Below are 26,524 nucleotides of genomic sequence, written 5' to 3' on the forward strand. Positions count from 1 at the left end.
ACTCACACATTGCAAAATACCTATTCTGCTCCCCAGAAGGACTGGTTAACTTGAACGCATCATTAGAATGCATGCCAGTTTCTTTCAATTTTTCCTGTATGCGGTAGAATCTTAACCCTTATGAGTCACACACGGCATGCTTTAATAGAGCTCTATAGGCTTCATACAGCAATCACCCAGTTCCAGGGTGTAGGGGGTTAACTCAATGGAAGAACTTGTTTGCTAGATGCTGGAGTTCTAGTATTTTGCATTAGCCTCCTATACTCGGGGTATACTGTCCCAGTCGTGCCAACGGCATTGATGGAGATCTATCTAAAAATGATGCCTCCTTTTCCTCTTCCTAAAAGTTCACAGGTATCTCGTCTCTGCATCTTATTACAAGGAATACACACCATGGCACAGTGAAATCTTTATACAATGCTGTTTTACCAAGTGAACCTTAAATAGTAGTTGTTTGAACAATTTAAACCAGTTTTGAACATCTTTGATAACGAAGTTCATTTTTACTATTTATTTTTTAATAAATTAAGCATGGTTGTTTATATGGTTCTTTTTTAAACATTCAAAATATTATATTACGGTGTTTGATATTTCGATTGAAACTTATTTTAGTTGTTTAAAAAGATTTAAACAAGTGTTGAAAATCTTAAACAACAAAGTTTAATTTTTTTATATTTAATTCTCAAATTAAGCGTGGTAGTTAAAATGGTTAAACAATACTGTTAAGTTCATATTAACAGCATTGTATAAAAGTTTAAACAACGTTTTTACTGTGTATGCACAAAAGCTCCAAACTATCTTCTTATTAAAAGAGTGAAAGAAAGAGAAAGAGGCTTGCTTCAGCAAAGTAATGTTCTCCAAAATCTAATTCTTGATGAAATGTTGAATTGTCTATCTTTCCTCATCTTTGTTTATTCATTTATGGCATGATTGAGCTAATATGATGCTTAAAACCATTCTTTGTAAAAATCAATAATTCCAAATGGATGTTCACAGGAAACTTAATCCTCATTTTATGGGCCGTCTCTCAACTCATATTTTTTGTGGAATTTTTAGATCCTCTTTCCTTCCTTTCTGATGAAAACCAAATGATGAAGAATAAAAAGTCATCGGATTTCAGTCAACTTTTGTTTTCTATTTTCCTTCCTTCGGTTCTCATACCCGGAGTTTCACCTTTTTACTTTCTGTTTTCATTATCATTCGGTGTCAAGTGATACATGTGTGCCAGAATGCCGGCTTTATTGCTTCTAATATTAAGACTTAATATACCCTGGGACTTTTTCCTATTTGGGATGAATATTGCGGTTCATATTTCACGATTTCCTGACATCTGTGTAATTTTGGTTTCCTGTGAGAAATTCTGAGGTTCCACCTTCAAAAAGACAAAATGAAATGTAAGTAATATGATGAAATAGACAAAAGGAAATTGAATGAGATGAATTTGATGCTATAGGGAGGAGAGTCATTTGAAAAGAGGATGGAAGAGGCTGCGATAAATGGTGAAAATAAATTGAAAAAGAGATGGATTTGTTAGTGTTCCTTTAGCATGAACTCGAATGCCCCAGCCCCCCCCCCCAAAAAAAAAGAATGAATAAGATAATAGCTTCTTCCTTCTTGATTTAAACAAAAGCTAAACAACGCTTATTAAATATTTAATGATAAAAATGCTGTAACCAGATTGGTTGAGAGGTATGCATTCATTTTATCTGTTCATGAGATTAATAAGACAAATTTGTAGTCCATCCGCATGTTTTTAATGAGAAAATGTGTTCATGTATAAGCCTATAGAAAGCAGTATTTTCCAAATTCCAATCGTAATGCATTTTTACTCTCGAGAATACCATATGTTGTATTTCGAAGACAGACTCGGAGGAATCGACTATTAGATAGGATCACTTTTTTTTTTTTAGGCGGCTTCATTTTCATGATCTTTGTGACAAACAAAATGTGTGTAGTAGAGAAAAGGCTGATTGTTGGAAGAAATAAGCATACAGAAGATGGTTTCAGACCGCTTCGAAGTTCCAGGTATTCTGATCGGGAAATTTACCAGGGAAAATTGCCAGGTAATGTAATCTCCCCGAAAGAAAGTACCCACTAAATAGTAGGTACTTGGCAAAATTACGAGAACTTTCGCGGGGATTTTTCCTAGGTCGCAGGTATTTTGGCAATGTGAAAGCAAATTTACAGGAACTTTTAGCCCAGCATGTGTAGCTGGGTGCGGGCTTTGTGGGTGGCTGCTGAGCTAGTGGTTTTGAATCTCATGTCTTGCCTGCTTATCAGACCATACTGCGCATGCTCCTAACTTCAGAAATTTATCCCGAAGGATATGTTTCGGGGCGGTGTGAATACAGGAATAATTCATGGGTATTTTTTAGCCAAAAAAAGTTCTCGTAATTTAACCAGGATTCTTATGATTGAGGCAGTTTGAAACCACCTGGAAAGAGAGAGAGAGGCAGATGGGAATAGAGATGGAGAGAGAGAGAATGATAGAAATCGTATTGTTTTAATTATTTCATTTGATAACATACGGGGTAATGAGGACAAAGAAAGAAAACACCGGAGTGCAGACGGCATGTCTTGAGGGTGAATCTTTGACCCCAATCATTGTTAGCATAATGCACTGAAATTGGGCCAAACGGCTGCACGAACACCGTCACTCTCTCATGGCTGGAAGAATTTGAGAATCGAGAAACAGAAAAGAGTAAGAAATTGCAACTCCAGTCATTACATATCATTTGATATTCTCTTTCACTCCTCAAATCATTAAGAAATTAAATTGTAAATGGTAATACTAGTTTTTTGAAATTGATACATTTTCATTGATTGAGAAATTGAATTTTTATAGATGCAGCAAATGTTTTGATCTAATTCAAATATATTGAATTAAATTTGTGGAGGATTCATGAGTTTGGCATGCAATTAGTAAAAACCTGACCTGGGTCTAAATACCCCTCCCCCATGAAAAAAATGGTACAATATAAACAAAAAATGGGTCATGAAGAAGAGGAAAAGAAAACTGTTGTTTGCAAAACTATTGAAATATTGTGTATATTTCAGCCTTTAACTTGGAGAATGTAGTGCTCAGGGGGGGGGGGGCTGTGCCATCCAGTCAATGATGGGAGGGGGGGGGGGGAGTTCATCCATTGCCATCAAGTCATTTGTGAGGGGGGTAGTCCACAGGGAAAAGATGAATAATTTATTTTCCGGGGCTATTTTTGAGCTCACTAGCCCAAATATCCTAATTTGTGTTAAAGTTTACATTGGACCCTATATGAATTTCAGGGGCTCCATTTTAGTTTTCCAGGGCTCTTTAGGGCATTTTGGGGGCAAAATCGCCCGAGCCCCCGTGTATTTTTTTCCCTGGTAGTCCACCTTGCCATAGTTGAAATCAAAGAAAGAAACAGTATCTTGTGGTGTATTGATGAAATGACGAAAGCTGTTGATGGTATGAGGCCCTATTAGAGAGTGACTGTAAAGATATCCAGGTCGTTAGCTTGGCTCTAAGGCCGTTCTCGTTACGCTTTCTAAAAGTAGTCTACTGGAAACCGGTTCAGGAAACCAGTATGGAAGATCGTTTTGCTAGCGCTCCCATTTGATCACACGAAAGTGGTTTTCAAAATCAACTTGTGTAAAGTGATCTTGATGCTATGGAAATGCTCTCGTTGGGGTGACACGCTTATCCTTCGCTTATCGTTTGTTGATAAAATTTGACAATAGTTCGCATGATTTGACGGAAATTTTCGTTGAATTCGCGTGCATTTCGTCCATTTTCACATTCGTCACCCTTCAACCGCCTACATTTGGTCAGGTATGAGGGGGCTTTAAGGAAGGTAGTGAGAACGGTGTCTATGACACCAAGAAGAGAAGACTTTCTGTCAGGTGTTTTCTGAGGCTATAATGTAAGGTATTTGTAAACTGTATCATCATGATATGCCTCAAGCTTTGACAAATGTCCCGTAATGTGGATTATATCAAAATACATGAATTATATTGTCTTGACTTTCCAATATTCATAAGGGATAGCAACTGACTATTTTATCCCTGTTTATTGACTGATTCTTTATGATAATCAGAATTTTTCTGTTCACCCCCCCCCCCACTCTCTCTTTTTACTTAATGTTTGGGAAATTTGAACACCATTCTAACAAATTTAGTATTCACACAGCTAAAACTTGTATTCTGAAGAAAATTAAACCCAGTTCCATAAATTGTGAGTGTTTTCCTAAGAAAAAATTGTGAATTGTATTTATTTATATTTGTATCAGAAACTTAGATCAGGTTTTAAGTAAAGTCACGACCCCTTGTGCTTATTATTTCTTTTATAGCATTAATTTTACCACTGCTGAATTTCTAAAGTTTGTAAATAGGAGCCTTCATATTCCATAGGGACAGCTACCAGTAATATTCTCTTTGTAATAGGAAATCAAACTTCTTTTACCATTTAAAAAAATAGTGTCGTTTTCATGGCATGTGAACAATTCACTTGCATGCACCTTTTTTTGGTTTATAGCATTGATGAAAGTGATCATGAAATGGAATTTGAATGATATCAACGTTCAGTATGTTCATATCTGTGCAAGATGTCAATGGGGGCTTAATATTTTTACCAAAGTAAATTACATGTGATGTTTCATTTTAAATGGGTGATATTATTAATCAGTATATCTTATTCTGTCTGATGTAAAGATTGGCATTGGATAGAACTAAAAACTGAATCTTCAATAAATGTACAATAGGTCTCTATTATTGCGATTGTCATTGTTTTTTTTTTATTGGAGAATTTCATAAGTCAATATATCGCTTTATTCTCTTGGTGATCAAGATTGCATGGTAAGACTGAAGTCCAACATTCAATTAAAGTAGGTCTGTATTATTGAGAATCTTGTTGAGTTAATGGTGCATTCCTTTACAGGTCATCTCTGGTAAGTGATACCCTACACTGAGAAGAGATGGATGTTTTGAGGAGATGCCTCCATCAGTTAACGCTATCAATCATCTTGAAATTGAGAAAAATATATTCCGATGCATCTTGCCCATTCACTTTCTAGTTTAATCTACTAAAAATTTAGTCTAGAATAGATTTTAAAAATCCCCCAATGGTGGCTTTGGGATAGAGAGTCAGCGGGAGGTCATGGGTTCTTTCCCTGGCTGAGGCAAACCAAAGACTTTAAGGAGATGCCTCCATCAGTTAAAGCTATCAGTCATCTTAAAATTGAGGAAAATATTCTAATGCACCTCTATACTGAAAATTTAGTCAAGTTAAAAATGCCTTGGTGGTGGCTTTGTAGTAGAATGTCAGCCTCATGAAACGGGAGGTCATCGGTTCAACCCCCGGCCGAGTCATACCAAAGACTAAAAAAAGGGGACCTTCTGCCCTCTTATCTGGAATTTTACATTAGAATGAAGAAGGGTAAAAAAATATTTCACTGTGCAGGGCCTGCAAGGAGAATGGTTTATAACAGGTCAAGTCCATGGCTTCCTTGGGTAAATAAGAATTATTCCCATCTTCCTCTGAATATGATATCTTCATTTAAAGTCATTTATGTGTTTTTGTGCATCCTTTGAAAACGTTCGTCATTGTTCTCGTTCAGTACTAAATTACATATGTATGAACGTGTCCTTCAATGGTTATGATATGGACAGAATTAGATAAATGTTTTTAGCAGATGTATTTCATAATTCAACTGAGGGATTTATTTAGATAAACCTATTTTGTAAATGCTATATTTTGGGGGATGGAGATCATGGAGTCAACCATATTAGTTATAAAGTCAAAGCTTCTTATGTGTCTTATTTAAGAAAGTAGAAGTTTGAGAGAACAATGAAGAGAAAGAACTTTCCACTTGTAGTATACTTAACATGATCTGAATAGAAGGAAGCCGGACCCTCAAATACAAATTGAAACCGCAAATTGGCTGATGGGACAGCAATCTCCAGTTCAATCTAAAAAAGGAGAAAATGGCAAACATTCCAATTACGATGGCAAATGGATACCCTCTCGTCCAGAATGGGGTCAGGGGGTGATGTGTGAAGCTGGAGAGAACACAAGAATGTATGAGTGGTGACAGTCTGTCATACTGTCAATTAATGGTCTGGGGTATCCCATTCTGAGGTGAGCTTCGACCATTATGGTTTCCACTTTGGGCAACTTGTTGACGAGGATGGGAAGCGATGAGTAGGTGTAGCTTCCCAAGTTTGTTTCCGTTGGTAATGATGGCGATGCGTTTTCTTCGTTAGGAGGAGATATCATCGTCTGCTGAGAACTGAGAGGGAGTGAAGGGGCATGATGTGCAGGATTCAAGGGTGGGTCCAAGATTTCTTGAATGATGGAGGGGGGCACAGAAAGTCATGGAATTTTAGAATTTCCTTACAAGTGAGGAATGTTTAAGAAAAAATGTATTCTCATTCTTAAAGGACAAGTCCACCCCAACAAAAACTTGGTTTGAATAAAAGGAGAAAAATTCAACAAGCATACTGCATAACACTGAAAATTTCATCAAAATCGGATGTAAAATAAGAAAGTTATGGCATTTTAAATTGTCGCTTCATTTCACAAAATAGTTATATGCACATCTCGGTCGGTATGCAAGTGAGGGAACTGATGACATCACTCACCATTTCTTTTGTATTTTATTATATGAAATATGAAATATTTTGATTTTCTCGTCATTGTCATGTGAAATGAAGATTCATTCCTGAACACGTGGAATTCCATTATATTAACATTTTGTGCTTCAGGCAAGTAGGTCCTAATCATCAAATTCATAAAAATTGAAGTAATGTATAATTCAAACAACAAAAAACAAAAGAAATAGTGAGTGAGTGACATCATTGACTCTCTCATTTGGATGTAACTGGCTCGTTCATAAAACTATTTTGTTGAAAATAAGCGAAACTTTGAAATGTCATAACTTTCTTATTTTACATCCGATTTTGATGAAATTTTCAGCATTGTGCTTGTCGGATTTTTCTCTATTGATTCAATCAACATTTTTCTGAGGTGGACTTGACCTTTAAAAAGAATCAACCGCCCTCTCCCTGAGATATCAATCAATGAATTAAACAATTATGATTATGAATGAATGAATGAATACATGAATGAATAGATAAATAAGTAAATAGATAAATAAATAGATAAATAAATTAATAATAAATGAATAAATGAATGAATAAATAAATAAATAAATGACAAAGAATAGAAATGTTAAAAAAAAACAGGCAGAGAAGAGGAGGCATCATGCCAGTTATGGCCTGTGATTGGAATCCATCTTACAAACATCTGTGTTAAATTGATTATGAAAATAATGGAGAAAAACAAGTCATGCGCAAAGTATTGATTAGCTGGTACTGTTTTTCAAAAAACTGACTGATGCTACTGTGAAATCTTGAATACCACACTATTCTTCACACCTTTGATTAGAATATGAATATTTCTTAATCTAGTCATTCTTGCATACAGACGGAGTATAGACAATCATGACTTTGTTGAAGGGCATTCATCATGAGGATGTTTTTACACCTGACTTGTTCTTCCCATCTAATCAAATCGCATGAGGAAATCGGATATGTTCATGTCTATTTTTGTCGGTCTCAGTCGAAGCCTCTTCCTCCTTTTCTCTCTCTCGCTCTCTCTGCCTTATTCTCTCGCTCTTTTTGCCCTCTTTCCTTTCTCCTCTCTACTTTTCTCTCTTTCTCCACTATGCTTACGAATAATTTGCTATATCTCTTGGCTGTCTATTTTCATTCTTTTTTTTATCAATTCCCCCCCCCCAAAAAAAAAGGTGTATGTTTTGATTCATCCAGGTGGACTCAATTTCCTTCTGCATTTTGTTTCATCTAAGTATCATAATGACATTAATATTACATATCATGATATACTTACAGTATCCTAAAGAAAATATTCCTCATCAATGAATTCAATGCATCTTTTTATCCGATAATCAAAGAATCATTGAGGAGATATCCACTCTGTACGCTGCCCACAGAGCAGCCAATTCCCTTCCAAAATATTAATCCATCCACTATTTTATAAAAACAATTTGCATTCAAAGTACATGAACCTTCTCGAAAAGCAATCAGGCCTCGCTGGGTAATTACTAAGAATTCTCTGAGAAGAGAAAGCGATCTTGTGACTTGTGAGCGTCATTAGAGGAATAATTACTTCATATCTTCGGAAGATTGCTATGTTCATCCACTTCGGGGTTTAGTGGAAGAAGGTGGTATACCTGTAGCCAAGGGTTCATTGACTGAAGTGTTTAGTGGAAGAAGGTTGTAAATGTATGTAGGCAGTGGTATGTTTGGAAAATATTGTTTTTCTTGTCAGGAGGGACAACGTTTCTGACAACTTAAAAAATAAGGTCAGAGGTAACCCGAAATGACAGATGCACTTTCTAGTCAAACAACGCAGAATTTAACAAACGCGGAATGTAAAAATGTCACTGAGATCCTGTACACTAGTGCATGTAGGGATTGCATAAGAAATGGATGTTAATCCATATGTGCAGTTTATTTTTCTTTTAAGTATACCACTGAATCTTGAACAGCGCCATCTCAAGACCAAAACTATACTACAGAGACCTTAGATCTTTACCCAGAATGCAGCATTTGAGTATGTTTTCTTATATAAATCTACAAACAAGATAAATCCATTAATATAAAATGGAGGTTACACATTAATATCAAGAGAACTATTTTCTCAAAACTTTCACATTGTCACCACCTGCTAAAAAAAGGTTGATCTTTTCTCCTTGTCTGTGATTTATTTTTTGCTAATTTGAGTTGTAATCTATGATTGCTACAAAAGTTAACCCTTTCCAAGGGACCTACAACTGACCATTACTGTATAAGTGGTTATTTTCCCCATTTGATCATGTTTTCTTCACTTTGCCATCAAATTCCTTCAAAATTTCATCTTTGATACCTTTTTGTGTAAATCGTAAGAAGTCACCTCAATATCAGAAGTTACAGTGTGGAGATGAGTGCCATGGGACTTGAATTCATGTAAGTGATACCTCTGGCAATGGGGCAGGCATTTCTTGGTAAAAGTTTAAGCTTCATAGCTCAGAACCCCCCCCCCCCCCCTCATTTCCATTTTGCCCCTTATACCTGATAGCCTATGTTTTCAGACTTTTTTTTGGACCAAGTTAAAAAAAAGCATTATCGAGCGTAGCCTAATGTGGTCATTCACTTGCAGCAATTCAAAGATTTATTCCTTCCTCCATTGTACAGCATCTATTGGGTGCGGTTGGCTTAGTCTGAGAGTTCAGGCACTTTTCTGATGAATATCGAATGACAAGGGTTTGTTCATTGAGACTACCACCACCCTCTTGTGCTCAAACATTGCTAGCATCTTTGTTGTCTCGTATTCAAGGTGTTTGCCCTAGCTCCTTCTGGCGAAGGTGAAAATTAAGTGATCATGAAGGAGGGTAGTCTTTTCACCAGGTAGTACATACTGAGGTATGTCTGAACATGCTATTTAATCGTCAGAGCGCATCACTCATGTTAAACAGAAATGCCAGTAGTTGCAGTAAACACTGATTTCATGAGAAATTCTGTAAAACCAGGCTTAATTGTCAGTATATCATCGAGGATCTAGATCTGGTACAGTCACATAAACTGAACTTTGTGAAATCTTGAAATCTACGCTGAAAAATATTCACACTGAAGATCACCAACACAGCTAAGTGCATTTGGGACAGTGTATTGTTGCTCTGAATGTCGTGCCCGATGCTTGACCCAAATCTTGTGCTTATTTGCTAATTTCTCAGCAATTACACAATTTGTTCCAGAATCCTTTGCCACATATTCTTTATTTATACAAACAGACACTTTGGTGGTCATTATATTTGATTCTGTATGAACTCATTTTGAAATTCTTTACCAAAACTGGCATTTATCTTTAAGCAGTCCATCCCTACTCTGAGGATACTGATGAGCCATAGTCATAGTGATTTTGAAAAGCTCTTATACTTATCATAAGTCTTATCCATATCCTAACCCCAACCCAATCCTAACATTTAAAACTTACTCTAATATTGGTGTTTTGGTCATTACTGGAAGGAAATTATCCTCAGCAAATGTCTGAAAAACTTTTTAAGCATCAACGTTTATCAGTCATGATGTTAACGATTATATTCTTTTGAAAATTGTCCAACTATGAAAAGAGACAAATGATGCATGAAGCATCTTTATTTCTATGTCTATACATGTTATTTAAGTATGTCTGGACATGCTATTTAAGTATTCCGGACATGCTATTTCAAGTATCTGGACATGCTATTTAGGTATGTCTGAACATGCTATCTAAGTATGTCTGGACATGCTATTTCAAGTATCTGCACATGCTATTTAGTTTTGTATGAACATGTTATTTAAGTATTCTTAACATGCTATGTAGGTATTTTGAACTTGCTAGTTAAATATGTTTGACCATGCGTTTTAAGTATGCCTGAATGTGCTATTTTAGTATTACTGAAGTTGCTATTTATGTATATGTAGACATGTTATGTAAGTATGCTGAACAGGCTATTTAACTATGTCTGACCATGCTTTTTAAATATGTCTGAACATGCTATTTAAGTATTCTTAATGTGCTTATTAAATGTGTCTGATCATGCTTTCCAAGTATATCTGAACATGCCATTTAAGTATGTCTGAACATGCTATTTAAGTATGTCTGACCATAATATTTAAGTATGTTTGAACGTGCTATTTAAGTATGTCTGAACATGCTATGTAAGCGTCAAAGCGGCATCACTCATGGTAAGCGGTCTATCCCTACTCTGATCCGGTACTGAGCCATGGTTAGATTGGTTGCATAGCTCGCTACCTGGAGATTCATCTTCCTATCTCTGCGCTCTCATCCCCCTCCTCCAGGCATTGTTAGAAGAGTCACAGCTGAAGTGCATGTGCTAGGAATGTGCAAGTACTCCCCATCGCAGCCAGGATTTATTTTGAAATTTTGATCTCAGCTTTCCTTATTCCCTATTAGTTCTTCCGCTTTATTTCTCTTGGTCTTCTTTCAGTATATCTTTCTGAATGTGACTTTTGAAGAAAATAAGGGGGTGGGGTCATTTCTCTGAGTGCCATCTTCTCTGCTTATGCCCCCCCCCCCTCAATTCAACCCTCATTATGCAAGATTGGTGACCGGGGAGGGGGGCTGCTGCCTATTGAAAGTCAAATAATGAGTGGGATAAGAGGAAAAAAGGGGGAGGGATAGAGGAAGAATTGGTAGAAGAATCAAGTATAGGCTATCATTTTTAAGAATTTTCAGTTTTCAGTCATATACAGCAGGTCCTGAATCAATTTACTGAAAGCGCCACCCACCACCATGTACAATTGAATGAAGTAAAAAATATGGTATATGAATTATGTTACATTAAGCTGGATTAAATTTTATCACAGTGATGTATTCCCATTTCAATAGCATTTCTACCTCATTCCCCATTTCCTCCAATCATTTCATCCTCTTTTTATCGTACCTCACTTTTCAAATAGTCCTCGCTACCCTCCTGTTTACCTCCTCTCTATCCAAACCTATCACCTAGGGGCTGTTGCAAGAGTCTAATCCCCATTCTCATCACACAGAAAAAAAAACCTCCCCCAGGCCCTTGGCTTACTTTGTCAACAAAGAGGCTGTGGAGGGAGTCTAATCTCCTCCAATTACTACCCCACTGGTTCCAGCGTATCCCACTGCTCTTGGTATTGAAGCTCGTTGAAGGGTGAGACACCCGGTGTAGAGGGGGTAACAGTTCGCCTCTTGCGGTCTGGAGAGGCATGTCATGTGCATTCTGCGGTCCATCTTTTAAGGATTTGACACCAGAACTTTTAGGACCGCTCATGAATATACCTTGGAGGAGGTTCTTTCTCTCTTGATTTATTTATAAATAGGAGGATCCAAGCCTGACACCACCATATCAATCCCAAAAGCTGCGATTGAGTGGAACTACTTTCCGACTTGATAACAAACCTCAGGTTTAAGGATTCCAGATCTGTTTTCGTCTGTGTTGATGGATATCTAGCATCTGTAAAGTGTGATTTTGATCTTCATTTTAAAATCAGTTGAGTAAAAAAAAAATTTGTTTCTTCTGAGATTGGAAGTTATAATTCTTGGTGCCCTCTGGGTGAAACCCATTGAAGAACATTGCTGGTATACGATCCTGTGTCAAGTGTTTTGATCGAACGGAAAGAGAAGTCCCGAATGTGATACCTAACCAGCACTTAACTGTGAAGAATGATGTATCATTTAACTCTGAAACTGGATGAATAACGCATTTTCCGGATGAATATTGCTCTGTGAAGATTCTTATCCTCGGTCTTCAATTTCAAATACACAGGTACTTTTCTACTCTCACCTCCCAAAATAATATTCTTAAACTTGTGAACATCATCAAAATTCAGTTTGATTTCAAAGTTGAATATTTGATGGTATTACTTTAGTGTCACCCTCATGTTTACTCAGAAAATTTTTGAAAATGTTTTTCATCATTTAAGGGTCAAGGGTGTAAATAATGATATCACCTTTCAACGCTATCAAGGAAAGATTTTTAGTTCATTCTACATTCTGGATTTTTTTTTAGTTAGAATTATGCAAAGATAAAAGATAGGTTATGACCCATCTTTGCATTATTTCTAAACATTTTTTTCGGAGCTCATTGAGTCAACTTTATTGTCCTGTAGGCTTCCTATTTTCCAATCTAACAGAGTAGATTGCTAGGGGAACATTTCATGAAACAATTGTCAATGATTTCTTTTCTTACTATTGTTATAAGCTACTACAAATCCTTGCATCTGATTGGCTGACAACACTAAGTTAGTAAAAAAATCACTGACAAACCTTTACATGAAACCCCTCCCCTAAAGGCCCATGTAAGCTTGAGAAAGTGGGTTCATTCGGTACTTGTAAGAAAGTCTTCAAAGTGTCAGGTCATCTGAGAGACACATCTCTCCTGACTCTCTACGACCTTATGACAAGGTTCGGATGCCTTTCTGCAGCCCTATCAAGGGTCTTAGCATCTATTTCACTGCCCGGTGCCTTGTGTGTAAAATGATATTCACCTCTTGCTAAGCGTGGATCGGCCGTCTTGGATATCGGACCAGTTGTCGGAGCATCGTCTCAACTGTTCTTTCGCATCACCGTACGTTACACAGCAGGCTCTTTAAGAAATTCTTTTATCCCCTTTATAAGTAAGTGAGCAACTGCCTTCATTTTTCTTCATTAAGAAATAGACCAACTTGAAATGTCTGTGTTAAAATTGTTGTCCTAATTATTCAAGGTTGTAGTTTAACAACTGACTTCATTTTTCTTTGTCGATAAATTAGACTGACTTGATATGTCTAATGAAATTATTGCTTTACTCATTCAAGATTTTGTAGGTTGTTTCAGTTTAACAACTGACTTCACATTTCTTCATCACCAAATTAAAGTGATCTGAAATGTCTGTCTCTAAATTGTTGCCTTAATTATTACAAGGGTCTATAATAGTTGTATTGATTGTGTATTTTTAATGGGCATTCATATTTCACACATCTGCCCTTTCATTGATTACTAGCTCGCATAGATTGATACAGATATATTAACGGTTCTGGTAGGCTTTCTAATTCATTTAGTTTCTCTAGACAATTTGATTGATGCTTGCTCTGATTACTTTTAGTAGGTTTAATTGTCTTGATTGATGCAATGCTTTGTCTTCACATGTTAAACCATTGAAACATTTTATAGTGGTGATGTGGAGTGCTAATGTGACCATTATACCTCGTCACATTTGCTTTACGGCGAGTAGGAAACAGCCGTCTTGACATTTTTTGTACCAGCTACGTTTAGGTGGTTTGAAATGGAATATAAATGAATAAAACGGCTGCTTTCGACTTGCCGTATTGCAGCTGTAGGGCAAATGTGACCGAGGTATTAATATATCTGTGTTGTTTATTGTAGTATTTGCTGATGCTAGGTTATATTGGCCATTAGGTTGATGTTCATTATGATGTTCATTGTATGTGCTCATGCTAGGTTTTATTGGCCATTGGCTATATGAACTAAATGTTCGGTAATTTGAGTTAAAGGTTTTAAAGATGATTAGCATTACATCTTTATTCAGTGGCTTGTCTTGGAAGGAGGCAGAACGACGTTCTCCGTGGTCACCATTTTCAGGGTTATAGAGGGGTATTAACATAAAAGTTTAATTCATATTATTGTGGGCTGTTGCTGAAAGTGTTGCTTATATACAAGGCTTTAATAAAAAAATCAAGCGCAAATCCAAATGCATGTTTTCCATTGGTTGAAAATGAAGTTACGAGTGATTTCTGGAGTTAGGTTTGATTGCAACTCTTCCTGTGACAGGCCCCAGATCAATTAAAGGAGTCCCCGTGCAGGATCAGAAGTTGGACTTCAAAGGGGGTGTGACTTTAGCTCATGCTTCGTCATCAAGGGTGCCGCAATTCTTGGTTGCAGCTTTTCTTAAGACATGCCACTGTCATTATTTCCCTGTAATGACTTTTAAAGAAATCAACCCCAATTTAGGTTTAGAATTTGTAGAGGACTGTTAGGTCAGTGACCACTAAGGATGACCATGACTGCTGAGATATTGGTTTGAGGTCATATTTTCATCAATTATTTTTAGGTTTGCAAATTGATTTGAATTCTGGTTTTGAAATCAGGGTAAAGGAACAATCCCTGGGTTGGTCAAAGACCTCAATAATGTTTAATTATCCTGATATAGTTTTCTTTTTGGAGGGGTCTTAAAAGTTACTTTCAATTCATTGTGAATAAGATTCATTTGGAGCAACTTTGCTTCTGGATACCACAGGTGTTTGAGTGTAATATGTGATGCATCAGTAGGCTACAGAGACATATGTTTTGCAAGCCTCGTCATATTTTTCAGGAGTAACACTTATAGTTGGAGTAGAAGTAGTAGTAGTAGTAGTAGTAGTAGTAGTAGTAGTAGTAGTAGCAGGAGTAGTAGTAGGTAATGATAGTAATTTAGTTGCAGAATCAGTCATCGGAGCAGGAGAAGTAATGGTGGTAGTGGCAACTGCATACCACTTACAAAGCAGTAGTGAATTTACAATGATTGGAAACGACGGTAGGAAAATCATTAAAATAACAGAATTTGAAAAATGTTTTGCCAGATATGATTGAGCCTGAACTTGGACATGCGTTGCAAAAGCATTCTTCAGGTTAAATCTCTAATTTGGGCTTGTATTAGTGTAACGCAATTTGAAACTGTCATGTGGTGTTCACTTGTAAATTCTGACGTTCATTCCTTCCAGAACTTTTCCCAGCGTGAAAGAAAAGAACGATTAGATTAAAGGCACCAGTAGCGGTTGATTAGCTAGCCTTGAAGAATGGCTGAACACCGATGTGTTTAATACAATACAGATGGTATCATTAGTTTGGTCTTTCTCTCTTGTGCCATCCTCCAATTAGGTAATGTGATACCGTTCTGATCCTAAGTTAATGGTGGTTGCCATGGAAATAATTTAATTTGTGAGCCCTGATTTATTTTACTAATTTGCCATGAAAAATGTAATCAATTATTGCATGACTGAAGAGTGAGAGCCATTGCACGTAAATTTTTTTTGTTATGAATTGTTCAAATTTCTTGTTATGGGTGTTGTAATTCAGTAGAATTTTAATGAAATGAGTGAACATAAAAATATGTTTATGACCTTGTTCAAATAGGCCTCTGCGTATTGAACAAGCTTTTTATGAATTTATGAAATATTTTCATATTTTTAATCAGTTAATGTGAACCTTCTTCCAATAAATGTTATTATACCAAAAATACCTATTTAACTGCTTTAATCTATTCAAAGCAATGGAACGAAAACTATTTTACAAAACAAAAAACCTTAAACCATCATGTGGAGATACACTCTTTCATGAAGTGCATGATGAAGATTCATTTGACATTTCCTCGATCGAAAATTAATGATAATGAAACGCAGTCCCAAGGCTTCGACCTCTTGATCTTTCCAACTAATTTTCATTTATCAAGCGAATGAGAGAGATTTAAGTGGTATTTATTTGCTGGTTTGATGTGCGCAATCAGACCAATGTCACCAAATGCAAACTTACAAAGAGTAAATATGGGAGGATAGACAACTAATTTTAATCTCAATAAAGAGGGTAAATGCGAAGATAGGTTACTCATTTCAGTTACAATGAATACTTTACAGTGACCAAGCTTGTAGAATAAAAATACCTCAAACGTAATTCATAACCTAGTCTCAAATAATTTTTAATGTGACTATTCAAATTCAGTAGTGTTTTACATAAGAAATTACTCACATCCATCATTGCACAAGTCGAGAATATAAATTTCTCTGCATAATTTTAATAGGACCTGCTTTGGTAATTTCTAAGCATTTTGTGAAATGAAAAATCTAGGAAGTAAACCTACCCAGACAGTTTTAAACCAATTATGCTGTGAATAGATTATTATGGAAAATGATTAGAATCACACTTAATATGGTACGCCTGTATATTCTCTCTTTTTTTTACATCTGCTTCCTTTCTTATTTACTGCAGTATTTGTGCTTGAAATTCTTATCTCCAAAATGACCAACGCATGCTACCTCTTCAAGGAAATGAAACTTTAATTGATAAACAAATGAAATGATCACAAGAATGTACATTGATGTGGAGCAATTTTAGATATAATTGTAAATAGAATGATTTTCTCCACTCTAGCTTTTAAAAAGTAATTAAATAGAATTGTGATGGAGAAAATTGATTTTCATGATCATTTGATGTTTTCCTGTCAATGTAGGCCTACATCGATGTGCGTATTATAGAATGCCCAAGATTGACTTACATTTCTTTCCTTTAAAACTAATCATACTTCCATTCTAGAGCAAACACCAGGATAGGCACCTGCAATTATTTATTTACACTCAAGCACAAGTGCAAAAGTTGAAATATATCTTGTTTATTTATCTCACACAAGGTTCCGTTCACTCACCGTGCTGGTAGTACGACCCAGTGTGGTGACTGATTTAACACGCTGGTGCAAAGAAAGGAAAAGTTATGAGCGAGGAGTTCATAGATCATTCTTCATGTCCTAATAACAATACCATAAAACTTGCAGTTGGCAATGACATTTAGAAGGAAAATCTAACACCCTGGATCAAGTTAAAGGAAGTAGGAAACTCGACTGACTGATTTGACCATTTTTTTTTTTTTTTTTTTTGGGGGGGGGCAGATGAGTATGTTGAGATGGATAGATCATATAGAGAAGCAGGAATATGAAGGTTTTTAAATGAATTATGGTGAACATTCCATGATTTGACATTATTATCAAGATATCATTCCTAAAATGAACATGTTTTATACTTGTAATCTCTGTAAAACTGTTTTGAATGGTGTTTGGGAATTTACACGCCAATTGCCAACTTCAGTCACTTTAATACACATTTCTTTTATCTTTTTGAAATTATGTTGATACTTACCACCTGGATTATAGGAAATACATTTGTGTAACTTGCTTTTATAGCATATAGAATGACATGGCTTATATTTTACTGTGTTACTGCGTTAGATTATTGCTTTAAATGCAGAGAGGAAACTAGTTAGAAGAGAGCCTTCTATTTATAGCTTGTATCTAAACTTAGATCATCAAAGAATGTTATGACCCCCACCCATGGACCATGGTTTGAGTACATCGCTTTGTGTTTCAGAGCAGGAATATTTTTTGTTATTCCCATGGCGTATTTGGAGACCGGGAAATTTGATAAAATTGTATTGTCATCCGCATCTCAGGTTGTACATGCAATAAAAATGTATGACTCCTATTTTTTGGGTGAATTTTTAAGGTTTCATGTAAACTGTATGGTGTATTATTAGCACCTTTAGGGTGGGGTCCTCTTACACACTGACAGGTGTTGTTCTCAAACACCTGGTGTACTGTTATTAACACCCAATGGTGCAATCCACTCTTAAAGGGGAAGTTCACCCTGACAAAAAGTTTATTGTTAAAATAGCAGAAAAAATAATAAAAAATATTGCCGAAGGTTTGAGAAAAATTCATCAAATAATTAAAAAGTTATTAGAATTTCAATTATTTGATTTGTGACGTCATATGCGAGCAGCATTCCTACATAGCGAATGGTAAAATATCAATGAAATTTCATTTTCTCAGAAAATTGAAAATGGTCTTCACTGTAACTTTTGTATATCAATAGACAAATCATTTCATACCGGATCATGAAAAGAAAACAAAATTAAGTCATCAGGAACCATACAAAATTTGAAATTCATACATTTTATATTACATAACACAAGGGGCAGCTGCTCGTTTATGACGTCACAAATCCAAAATTTTGAACTCTAATAACTTTCTTACTCTTTAACGGATTTTCCTCAAACCTTCACCAATATTTTTTACTATTTTTTCTGCTATTTTCACAACAAAGTTTTCTTCAGGGTGAACTTCCCCTTTAACACCAGACTGGCTTTGCTTTTTTTCAACACCATAATTTTTTTCAGTGTCCTCATAGCGAGGGGCCCTGTTTCAAAAACCTGTTATAATAACAAATTTGCAATAAAAGTTTAAAGCTACTGAAATCATCTGATTTGATTGGCTGAGAGTAAACTTGTTTTAGAAATTGTACAAAGCAAGTCTGTGAAACAGGGCCCAGGTTTGATACATCACTCATCTCGGTGGTAGCAAGCCAGCAGTGTGTGAGTATCATTATTATCAGAAGGATTGATACCGTGAACTTGAACGCTATAAGACACACATACCTTGACCTTGGATGACCTCTAGCAGCACCAGTGTTAGTCTAGCTGAAAGCTGTCTCCTCTAAAAACTGAAATCACCAAAAAAAAAATCATGAAGAATATCAGAAGAAATTTCCATTGATGTTCCGAGCTTGGTGATAGTCCTGTTTCATGACGTGTATTAGACTTTGATAAAAAGTTATTGAGGGAATCTATTTTTGTTCAGTGTATAATAACAAGTGATATACTATATAGAGAGGGAGAAAGAGAGAGAGAGAGCACTTCAAATTCCAAGGATTTAAAATAAATCCAGATTGGCTACGAATAGTGACTGTTCTAATAGTTGATTTACATTTAAACCTTGTGGATTTGAATATCAAGCTAGAAGACTTGAATGTAATTCTTTTGAGAGTAGAATGTAAATCCTTAGGATTAAAAAATATATATCTGGCTGGTCACTATTCACAGACAATGCGGATTTATTTTAAATCCTTGAAATTTAGAGTTGTAGGGCCTACATTGTATACTCTTCATGTAAAAGATCAAAACTTGTGCTTTACATTTTGTCATTCTAGTGTGTTTATTCGTAAGTTTTAGTTTTATTTTTTGAATATTTTTTGTAAAATTTTGACATATCTATCTTTATACTGGCCAGTGGTGGCACTGGGTAAATGAATAGGCTGGTTTAACTATAATATTATAGTTTATCCTTTTCGTTTTCTTTCACTTTTGTATATTCTACCAAATGAAAATTTTGAATATCCAGTTTTAGACTAAACTTAGGTAAATCGATGCCTGGAGTATTACTACCACTCCATGTTTATTTTTCATCAACTTCTCCCTAACCTTTCTGTGACTTCTACCAAAGAGCTATTAAATCCTGGATGTATTAATCAAGTATCCAAGAATAACCCCCCAACCAACCATCCAAAAAGCACCAGATCTCTATCTCATTTTCCAAGATTGGAAAAAGAGATTGCTTTTAGTTTTTATTCGGCTCAAATTGGCCGCGTGCTTCATCAAAATTCAGTTATGAACTGCTGCCAAAATAGGACTTATATGCACGTTTCCTTTGCAGGCTGTCATATCCAGCTCGATGCCTTGCGTCAAATTAGGCATAAAACCATATTGTGACTTTTGTGGTGGTTGGCGTAGTTGCTGGTTTAGGCCGAGAATTTGGTTTAGCTGCCACTCGTGTGAAGACCCCTCGTCCATCACACAGCATTAGCTGGGATTTGGACCTGTCAGATTCTGAATTGTCTTATTAATGTCAAGATTTTTACGAAGGGGAATGACACCTCTATCCATTGCTTGTGAAATGGTTGAGCTGCTGGGTAAATGGTGAGAATATCATTTTGAATGAAAATCATCGCAGATTTTCTCTCACACCCATTCACGTACAATCAAATTGTAACTGTTGATTTGTCAAACTTGTAGTTTGAGAGTTTCATCTGATGTGTAAGCCCATAGTACTTTTCAGAGTTCTCTGAACCCACCTCTTGGGTCATTTTGATGACATGGTAAGATATGAAATCCTTTGCCCAAGAACATTCTCATGCTGTCTTTTACTGCTTTTCAAAGTCAAATGATAAAATTATCATGCAGACTCACCTCGCAAAATCACTTCCAATTTCTTAACTATTCAAGCCCAACCGTGGCGCCTCGGACTTCAGCAGTGACTTAGCGACCCTCGGCTATTTTTCTGATTTTTTTACTGACATCCACATCACAACATTATAAACCATGCTATGGACATCATCCTGCTCAGACATTAGAATAATTGTTTTGATATTTGATACCATCATGTCTGTTGCTGATGACTGGAACTAATGACTACTTATATTGACCAGTTATAGTTTTGAAAGGATGGTTTGTCAAATTACACGGATCCAAATCACAACATTATAAACCATGCTATGGACATCATTCTGCTCAGACATTAGAATGATTGTTTTGATTTGATATTTGATACCATGAAAATATCATATAAAGACCATTTAAAAAAGCAATCTGTTTGATTACACTTACAGACATTCAAGTTATTTGATAGTGTATATATATATTCTTTTAATTTATATATTACCATCTAAACACATACCGTTTCCTCTAGCATTTCTAGTTTTGATAGCCTTGATCTTGCTACTGACTTGTTAAAAATAGGAAAATGTAATGAATCACATCTAACGTCTTTCTGAAAGTGGATTTGGTGGGGTTTTTTTAGCCATATATAAAACATGCAAGTTATTCCAAACCCATAATCCTAATCCCTCCCTATCATCAATTTCTAAGGGTGTGTTTATGCTTCCATTGCGAGGACAGAATCAGTGATTTCAAACGTCGATTCAAAACACCGATCGTAAACGTGGTTCTGGGAGTGCTGTTTATGCTTCACTTTTCAGAGCAGATCATGATCTCCAGCTGGCTTCGCATCGTAAAGCGAGGTCAAATTGGCGCGCCTTTTTTCAAATTTTTTTTCCGGTTGATGCTATTACGTAGAGATAACATGGAGCAATACGATTGTATTTGCCCGCGGATTTTCATCTCACCGGAAGCATGTACCAAATGACGTCATTTAAACATGTTTACGATCGCGGTTGTGTTTATGCTTCCCCAGAAAGCCTGATTCTGGTCAAACGACGTTTACAAACGCAACTTTTTGTGAGTTTACGATCGGCGTTTTGAAACAGCGTTTAAATGAAAGTAAGCATGGAGGCAACCGTGTTTTGGACTGATCACGTTTGGAAACGCTGATTCTGGCCTGAAAAATGGAAGCATAAACACGGCCTAAATCTATTCTCACACTCACAATTGTAGGCCCTATCTTTGGACTTGAAGATACGAGATAGGATTAGATGGAATTAAGAAGATGTCCTGTGTGGCGCAAACCAGACAGGAGTCTACTGTCCAATCTCAGATGAATAAATTTGAAAATATTCATGATACCAGAGGTTCTTAAAGGGATGGTCCGGGCTGAAAGTATTTATAGCTTAATAAATAGAGTAGAATTCACTGAGCAAAATGTCGAAAACTTTATCAAAATCGGATAACAAATAACAAAGTTATTGAATTTTAATGTTTAGCAATATTTTGTGAAAACAGTTGTCATGAATATTCATTAGGTGGGCTGATGATGTCACATCCCCACTTGTTCTTTTGTATTTTGTTATATGAAATTAGGTGTATTCAATTTTTTCCTCCAAGAACTAGAAAAATTGGATTGACAACTGAGTTAATGCATTGGATATTTATTGCTGCAACTTATTTCATTATAAGGGAGACATTATTCACACAAGTATGAAATAATGAAAAAATATGATTTTATGTAATAACATAAGAAAACGGAAAGTGGAGATTTGACATCATCAACCCATCTAATGAATATTCATGACGACGGTTCTCACAAAATATTGCTGAAATTTAAACTTCAATAATTTTATTATTTGTTATCCGATTGTGGTGAAATTTTCGGCATTTTGCTAAGTGAATTCTACTCTATATATTCAGATACAAATATTTTCAGCCTGGACCATCCCTTGAAGGGTTTAGGTACACCCTAAGTTGCAAGGATTTGAAATAAGTCCAGATCCGTTTTGAATAGTGACCAGGTGAAATGTGATTCATGTCTAATCCTAAGGATTAACTTCTAAATCACAAAAGATTTGAATTCAAATCCTTAAGCTTTTGAATCCAAATCTACAGGGTTAAATTCTCCATATGTGATGTTAGGCTGGTCATTATTCACAGCCAATCTGGGTTTATTTTAAATCCTTGAAACTAAGAGTGTACTGTCCTCTTCGAATATTGATCACATTTTTTTCTAGTTTTCACCCCTTTTCACCAATTTAGAATACTGTAAATGTGATAAAAACTCTCTTGGTTATGGCATGGACCTTCTAGGTCCATGGTTATGGCTTCCTTATAAACCCAGTTTATGATTCGCTCATTCTCATGTTACCATTTATTTCCTTGCTAATCAAAATGTGTTAAAAGCTTTTCATGTCCTGTTAGTAACAAGCGCAAAGCTGCTTTCGACTGCCCGCCCGAAGGGGGTCGGAGAATAAAAGCTTCATTCGAAACATTCGTGATTTGCTTTACATCCACGGTGAAGAAAGCCTCAATTCCCCGCTATGCAGGGGGAGGAGGCAATGAAATGTTATCCTAATAACTTTGTAAGCTCGGAATGGACGAGAGTCTCCGCGGGATCTTATGTCAAGAAAGGGGGGTCGTTGCTTTCAAATGAAAAGGTTGCTTTTTAAGTGAAAGGGGGGCAGAGCGGGGCTAGCTTGGGTGGGATATAAATTCATCACAAAACATGAATGGGTTTCCCCCGAGCTGTGTTCAGGCTGGTGTTTTGAAACCCAGGAGTGGAAGAAAGAGTTTTGTTTTCTTCTCTTTCTGACCTTATTTAGGATAAGACTGGTGAAAATTGTGAGTACTTTTTGCCGTATGCATCGGAATGTTGATGGTTTATTTTACTGGAAATGGGGATGAATTTATGAAAACATGAAATTTCAGCAGCAAAATGTGTTGCGAAGTACATTGTATGTTATTTTCACTAAAATTTGTAAAGAGGGAGCTTCAATTTCCAGGCTTCACAGGAATATATTGAAAAGGAAATGTTACAAAATTTCATAACAAAGCATGTAATTTAAAAAAGAATTATGATGCAAGTGTAGTGGGACCTACTTGAAGTTAGGGCCTACATCTTTCTATTGCTGCAACTGCTAGAACATTTAATTTGTTATGTCTGTTTTCATCCATTAATGTTGTCGGCTGATAAATTTTCAATCATCGATGAAAACTATGGTATGACTTTCCCTGTATATCACTGCACATTTTATTCACAGTACATACACTATTGTGACTGTACTCCAATTGGCAACAGCAAGCTTCATCAATCTCTTCAATAGCACAAGGGCTTCATGTACATACATTCAATGGCTAGTAAGGGATTAGAGGGTTACTAATCCTCTTGAATGAGTCCTCAGATTGGATTAAAGATCCACGACAATAGGCGGTTTCAGACCGCCTCGAAGTTCGCAAGTTCCAGGTATTCTCTGATCGGGAAATTTACCCCGATCAGAAAATACCAGGTATTTTGGTAATGTGAAAGCAAACTACGCGTAATTTCCCTGAAAGAAAATACCCGCTAAATAGTAGGTACTTGGCGAAATTACGAGAACTTTCGTGGGGATTTTCCAAGGTCGCAGGTATTTTGGCAATGTGAAAGCAAATTACGGGAACTTTTATCCCAGCGTGTCGTTGGGCGCGGCGGCGTGGGTGGCTGCTGGGCTAGTGATTTTGAATCTCCCGCCTTGCCTGCTTATCAGACCACACTGCGCATGCTCGTAACTTCGGGAACTTATCCCGAAGGATGTTCTTCGGGGCGGTGTGAATGCAGGAATAATTAACGGGTATTTTTTAGCCTTAAAAAGTTCTCGTAATTTAACGGGGATTCTTGTGATCGAGGCGGTTTGAAACCACCTAATGGGGATAAGAAGCCAGTTTATTATGAAAGAGGTTACACCCTTTGAATTCTATGCTAACTTCAAGCTTAAGGTTCTCAGAGGCAGCTCTCAGACAGGATTTTAAATCAAAATGAATGATTCAGCAATCTTTCAGGCCAGGCAGGAATGGACAGTTTGTACAAGCCAAAAATTAGTTATTAAGGAAGGTGCCAATAATGTTTTCACAATGATACCAGCAAACCATGAAGAAATATTGTCCATCCATCTGATATTGTGCTGCTCTACCAAGTGGTCAGTTACCCATCTTTGTTTTATCACAGAGGTATCTATATGTCTTTTAAATTTTTGAGTGAATGAAGAGATCATCAAGAACAAGATGCTCTGCACTTCAGTTGGTCTGGGCCCTCACGGAACCTTCTGGCACTGACAAATTGCCAATCTCATACAGATAGATACAGTTTAGATGCAGTGTAGTCGGTGCTGACAACTTCATGAACTACTGTCCTCACACATTAGAGTATAGTTTTTAACCATTTAAGGTTGATATGATTTTAACTTGAGTCTCTCTTTTTTGTGATTGCAGGTTGCTGAGTTGAAAGGATGTCATTGAGATGCGTCTGATGTCTCGTCGCTCCTGCTTCAGGACTCTCCTCTTCCTCTTAGCAACATCTTCTTTCATCACATTCACATTCCTCCTCCGTTGCCATGGGGGCTCCAGGCCCGAAGACGAGGCAAATGCAGAGCTCCTCATAGCAGCCCGCGGTAACGTTGGCGAAGTCGGCAACACCATCATCGATATCAACAGCATTGACTCACGACCGGAAGATGTCCCATCTCGGCGCCACATTGCAGAACACCGCCAGGATGTGCAGCTCCAGCAGCAAACCCAGCCGAAGCAGCAACAGACACAGTCCCAGCAGAAGCAGCTGGCGTCGCAATCGCTGCAGAAGCAGCAACAGACACACTCCCAGCAGAAGCAGCAGACGTTGCAATCACAGCAACATCAAGAGATGCAGCCACAGGAGCAACGGAGACAGGAGACCTACGTCAAGTACCAAGAGCCACAATTGCCACTCCACCAGTACAAGGAGATTGACTGCGTTGTCAACAGTGACTATACCGTCCAGGGAAGGCTGGAGAATGGGGAGGTCTATCTGCCATTCTCCTTCATCCACAAGTACTTTGAGATACAGGGTCAAGTTGTACAGTACAATGGTATTGAGAGGTTCGAGTGGCAGCATAGCAATGCCAAGATATATGTCCAAGACCCCTACAGGGTCGACGGTGTCTTTATGTCCTTCCATCACTACCACGTGGAATCAAGAGACAGAGTCAAATACTTCAGTGGAGTTGAAGGTAAGTGTCATTGCATCAATTGATTTCTGTTTTTGTATTATTTATAATGATATAATATAGGATAATTGAATTGAGGACGTATGCACTGTGTTGGTGCTCAAACCACTCATTTTACCCCTGGTTAGGCTAGGTTATATTACCAGTTATTATTTTTCAATCCATACTCCACTTCTGTTGTTCTACATCTCAGTCTTTTCCCTGGTCTTATTTTAAGTATAATTTGACACCAGTGTAATTCAGTTGGCATGTAACTTTGCTTTTTATATTATAGATGAAAATGGAAAATGTTTAAATCATACTAATGTATTGTCATTGTGAAGTTTAAAAGCATAACATAATATCAGAAACTAGTAAATGAATTCATTTATGTTGAATGATACTCCTCTAATTCTGTTCCTGCTGACATAGGAAAAATGAGAAATTTATAGTCAAAACAATTTTGAAGTTAAGGGCTCTCATATCGTGAAGAGGCTTGTATGGAATCAACCTTATTCCGATCAGCAGCGATGAAATATTGTCATAAATCTATCTCTGTTGTGAACGATTAGCAGAAGAGTTGGCCGTGGTTGATTTACAAAGGAGTGTGATCAGAAGGAACAGTCTACTCATCATTAAATGCCAGGCCATTCGTTGTCCAAACTCCAAAATATCATAATATCCGACTCTGGGGACTATTTTTAGAAATAAAGACTGAATTTAAACTTGAGGTTGAACTTAAATAGGTCATACAATTATTATATACCTCTATTTTTTTTTCTGGTTTTTGGTGGTAGTGGAGTGTCGGTTCTTTCCTTTTTTCCCCTTAATACTCACTCCACTCTGATAATATATTCAACCATCATTTTTTACATTATATTTAAAAGACAAGTCCACCCCAAGAAAAAGTTTATTTGAATAAAAAGAGAAAAATCCAACAAACATAACACTGAAAATTTCATCAAAATCGGATGTGAAATAAGAAAGTTATGACATTTTAATGTTT

The 26,524-nt window shown here is 36.6% G+C and overlaps 1 protein-coding gene across 4 annotated transcripts; it reads left to right on the top strand.

The window, feature by feature from the left end:
* The first annotated feature begins 11,747 nt into the window (after nucleotides 1–11,747).
* LOC121428107 (D-glucuronyl C5-epimerase-like) lies at nucleotides 11,748–26,182 on the top strand. Of its 4 annotated transcripts, none has more exons than XM_041624696.1 (2): nucleotides 11,748–12,335; nucleotides 24,770–26,182. In XM_041624696.1, the coding sequence occupies exon 2, from the start codon at nucleotides 24,798–24,800 to the stop codon at nucleotides 25,563–25,565; it is 768 nt and encodes a 255-aa protein (XP_041480630.1). In that variant the 5' UTR covers nucleotides 11,748–12,335; nucleotides 24,770–24,797; the 3' UTR covers nucleotides 25,566–26,182. The 4 variants fall into 4 exon arrangements, with proteins under 4 accessions (XP_041480630.1, XP_041480631.1, XP_041480629.1 ...); XM_041624697.1 differs by lacking the exon at nucleotides 11,748–12,335 and adding an exon at nucleotides 12,836–13,185; XM_041624695.1 differs by lacking the exon at nucleotides 11,748–12,335 and adding an exon at nucleotides 24,278–24,508.
* Nucleotides 26,183–26,524: the final 342 nt, after the last annotated feature.

Source organism: Lytechinus variegatus, chromosome 14, assembly GCF_018143015.1.
Source record: "Lytechinus variegatus isolate NC3 chromosome 14, Lvar_3.0, whole genome shotgun sequence".
Lineage (NCBI taxonomy): Eukaryota > Metazoa > Echinodermata > Echinoidea > Temnopleuroida > Toxopneustidae > Lytechinus > Lytechinus variegatus.